Raw genomic sequence first — 3,596 nt, forward strand, 5'->3', positions numbered from 1 at the left:
GTCACACATCACTCGAGTCCACACCTTCCCTTTCCCTAATGGTGAACCCCTGACGTCACACATCACTCGAGTCCACACCTTCCCTTTCCCTAATGCTTCCTGCAGAATGAAAAACTCCTCTGGTCATGCTGTGGTAAGACAGCACAAACAGGTCTGGGACCAGGCTGGTAAAAACATTGCCCAGCCTTTTCTTTCCGTATCTTTGGGACAGTTTCCTGGATACAGATTAAGGCCAGGATTGATTGCGATTCGTGTTAGATCCGCAATATAGCGCAATTTGCATTTAAAGGTAATTTCCGATTGAGATTAACATATGCAGCATTTACCGTGAATGCGTTCTCCACAAATGCGGGAACATTGCCTTTAAAAGGTACATAGCCCTGAAAAGGATGAATCCCAGTTTAAGCCTTAAAACTACTCTTAGACTAAAAAGTAGACTCCGTACACCATTTTGTTGGTCCAGGACTAGGCATAATCGGTATCTGGGAAACCAACCCTTTGAGTTGAGCCTTGTCGTATGTGCATTGTTTCATTCTTGGCTGTGGGATTATTGTAGCAGTAGTTAATTCCAATGTTGTCTTCCTGTGTCTGTAGCTATAACCTGGGCAGTGGTGTGGCCAATGTGATCGTCAACGGAACATTCAGCGATGGGAGGTGGCACAGAGTAAAGGCTGTCAGGTGCTTTTCAATGCCTTCTCACTTGGAAATTAAAATAAGAAAAAATGCATTACATTCTACTAGGGTTTCTGGGAATGCAACATAATGTGTCTTATTGCAGGTGGCAAACTTGTATGACATTGTAGATTAATCTCCCATTTGATCTTGTATTCCGTTGAAACATTTTGTGCATATGGAATCAGGCAGTGTCTAAGACATTTGGGAAGAATTTGGAGGTCTGTCTCATTGCTTCAATTGGACTTCTTTAGACAAGTCTGGGAAATAGACATAAAACTGTGTGTGTATGTATGTGTGTGTGTGTGTGTGTTTCTCTGCCTTGATGTATGTGCGTATCTCAATGTAGTCTCTAGGCCAGTGTACAGCGGCATCATGGGCCACAAAAAAGACCTGAGAAATGACAGTAAATGACAGGAATGACAGTAAATGTACATGTATTGTACACCAAGACCCCATCAATGTACAGCCCTTCCTCTATGTAGAATACATCCAGATTTGGGGTCCAAGTGGATTGATTCTCTCATGACCTGCTTAGCTCCATTTTATTGAGCTAACATCCATTATATGAGTGTCAGGGGGGATTAGAAAGATGAAAGAAGTAATTACACTCTTCCTATCTGGAACCTCTCATCCATTCATCTCCCCCCCCCTCTCTCTCGTTGTGTGTCATTCTGTTGCGCGTCCTTCCTGTTGTTGTGTGTTCTTCAGGGATGGCCAGACTGGGAAGCTGACAGTGGATGACTATGGGGCCCAGACTGGCAGGTCACCTGGGAAGATGAGACAGCTGAACGTCAACGGGGTCTTGTATGTCGGTATGTCACCACCACAGCTATGTAGTCACCTATATTATTCCTGGGGTTGCACATCGCGTCACTCCATCTCTGAAAGTTCTGTGCCTCCCGGCTGACAGTTCCACTAACTCCATTCTCTATTGCCGCTGATTAAGATTTCATCCAAAGTGCAATGTCATCGTATTTTTAAGAAACTATTGTGTAGTTTACACTAAATCATCGTTAGTCCCACGACAGTCCCCGTTAAAAGTGACTGGGCAGTGAAGTAGGTGCAGCCGTGGCAGGTAGCCTGGCGGGTAGGAGCGTTGGGCCAGTAACCCAAAGGTTGCTATATCGAATCCCCYAGCTGACYAGGTAAAAATCTGTCGTTRTGCCTATGAGCAAGGCAGTTAACCTACTGTTTCCCGGGCGCCGATGACGTGGATGTCGATTTAAGGCAGCCTCCCGCAKCTCTCTGATTRAGAGGGGTTYMGTTAAATGCYGAAGACAGATTTCAGTTGAATGCATTCAGTTGTACAACTGACTAGGTATRCCCCTTTCCCTTTCCCTTCCATGGATAGTCTCCTGGATTCTCATTGCATCCTCCGTTCCAATGTCTGTCTGGTGGTTCCTCAGGTCCAATGTCTGTCTGTCTGTCGTCTGTCTGGTGGTGGTTCATCAGTTCCAATGTCTGTCTGTCTATCTGTCTGGCGGTTCATCAGTTGCAATGTCTGTCTGGCGGTTCCTCAGTTCCAATGTCTGTCTGTCTGGCGGTTCCTCAGTTCCAATGTCTGTCTGCGTGTCCGTCTGTCCGTCTGTCCGTCTGTCTGTCTGTCTGGTGGTTCCTCAGTTCCAATGTCTGTCTGTCTGGTGGTTCCTCAGTTCCAATGTCTGTCTGTCTGGTGGTTCCTCAGTTCCAATGTCTGTCTGTCTGGCGGTTCCACTGTCTGTCTGATGGTTGGAAGACTAAATGTAAGCTAGTACAACCTGTGTTGATCATGATATGATGATGGTTAAGATAGCAATAACAGCAATGATAATAGTTATGACTGTGATGATAATAGTTATGACTGTGATGATAATGGTTATGACTGTGATGATAATGGTTATGATGGTGATGACGATGATGATGACAAAGAAAATGATCGTGATGATAGTGATAGCAATTTGGGTGATGGTGTTGATAATGGTTATGATGGTGATGATAAGGGTAGTCATGGTCAGAAATGTCATATTGTAATTATGATGAAGATGAGTAGGATTAGAACTTTAATGCCTGATGTCTCTGCTCTGCCTAGGGGGGATGAAGGAGATTGCTCTGCACACTAACCGGCAGTACAGTGGAGGTCTGGTGGGCTGCGTCTCCCACTTCACCCTGTCCACCGACTACCACCTCTCCCTAGTGGAGGACGCTGCCGACGGCAAGAACATCAACACTTGTACCAACTAAAAGTCCTGTGTGTCCAGGGCCCGTAGTCATTAAGCATCTCAGAGTAGGAGTGCTGATCTAGAATCAGTTTTGCCTTTTAGATGAGAAAGCATGACAGGAGGAACCTGATCCTATATCAGCACTTCTACTCTGCGATGCTTTGTGAACACGGGCCTTGGGCTTTCTGTCCACTCAGCAGCAAGACACGTTCACCAAAGGACCCAATAGCACAAGTGCAACCAGACTGGAGTGGAGAGACCTCGCTAGAACTTCCTGAAAATGTAAGGTTGCAACTTTGACATCCGAAGGACAATTTCATGGGATGGTTTCGACGATATCCATATATTTTTTTCTACATCCTTATTGGATGATTTGGAGAACCAAAAGATGTAGTAATGAAGGGTGTTTTTGATAAAGTGACATGATGTTTGTAGAAAAATAACCATTTTTTTAGTTGTATTTTTTAAGCCTGCTCTTGGCACACAGAGTCATGTTATTGTGATTGTTGTGTTGTGGTGTCTGTATCAACCAGTCCATAGACTACAGTGTTTTTGACTTCAATTCATGTGAGTTGTTTGCAGGTTGCTAGTGTTTGGTGGCACCTTATTTGGGGAGAACGGGCTTGTGGTAATGACTGGAGCGGAATCAGTGGAATGGTATCGAATACAACAAACACATTGGTTTCCAGGTGTTTGATGCCGTTCCATTTACTCCGTTCCGGC

The 3,596-nt window shown here is 44.9% G+C and overlaps 1 protein-coding gene across 1 annotated transcript; it reads left to right on the forward strand.

The window, feature by feature from the left end:
• The first annotated feature begins 512 nt into the window (after positions 1-512).
• On the forward strand, positions 513-3,183 carry LOC112079744 (pikachurin-like). The gene is made up of 3 exons (XM_024145598.2): positions 513-678; positions 1,384-1,487; positions 2,744-3,183. The coding sequence occupies exons 1-3, from the start codon at positions 572-574 to the stop codon at positions 2,893-2,895; spliced, it is 363 nt and encodes a 120-aa protein (XP_024001366.1). The 5' UTR covers positions 513-571; the 3' UTR covers positions 2,896-3,183.
• Positions 3,184-3,596: the final 413 nt, after the last annotated feature.

Source organism: Salvelinus sp. IW2-2015, unplaced genomic scaffold, assembly GCF_002910315.2.
Source record: "Salvelinus sp. IW2-2015 unplaced genomic scaffold, ASM291031v2 Un_scaffold9307, whole genome shotgun sequence".
NCBI lineage: Eukaryota > Metazoa > Chordata > Actinopteri > Salmoniformes > Salmonidae > Salvelinus > Salvelinus sp. IW2-2015.

Bases quoted from the DNA above. Each gene is read 5' to 3' on its own strand.
- LOC112079744 (XM_024145598.2), top strand. From the start codon at position 572: ATGTTGTCTTCCTGTGTCTGTAGCTATAACCTGGGCAGTGGTGTGGCC. The intron at 679-1,383 runs GTGCTTTTCAAT...TGTGTTCTTCAG, and splicing joins CACAGAGTAAAGGCTGTCAG to GGATGGCCAGACTGGGAAGC. The intron at 1,488-2,743 runs GTATGTCACCAC...TGCTCTGCCTAG, and splicing joins CAACGGGGTCTTGTATGTCG to GGGGGATGAAGGAGATTGCT.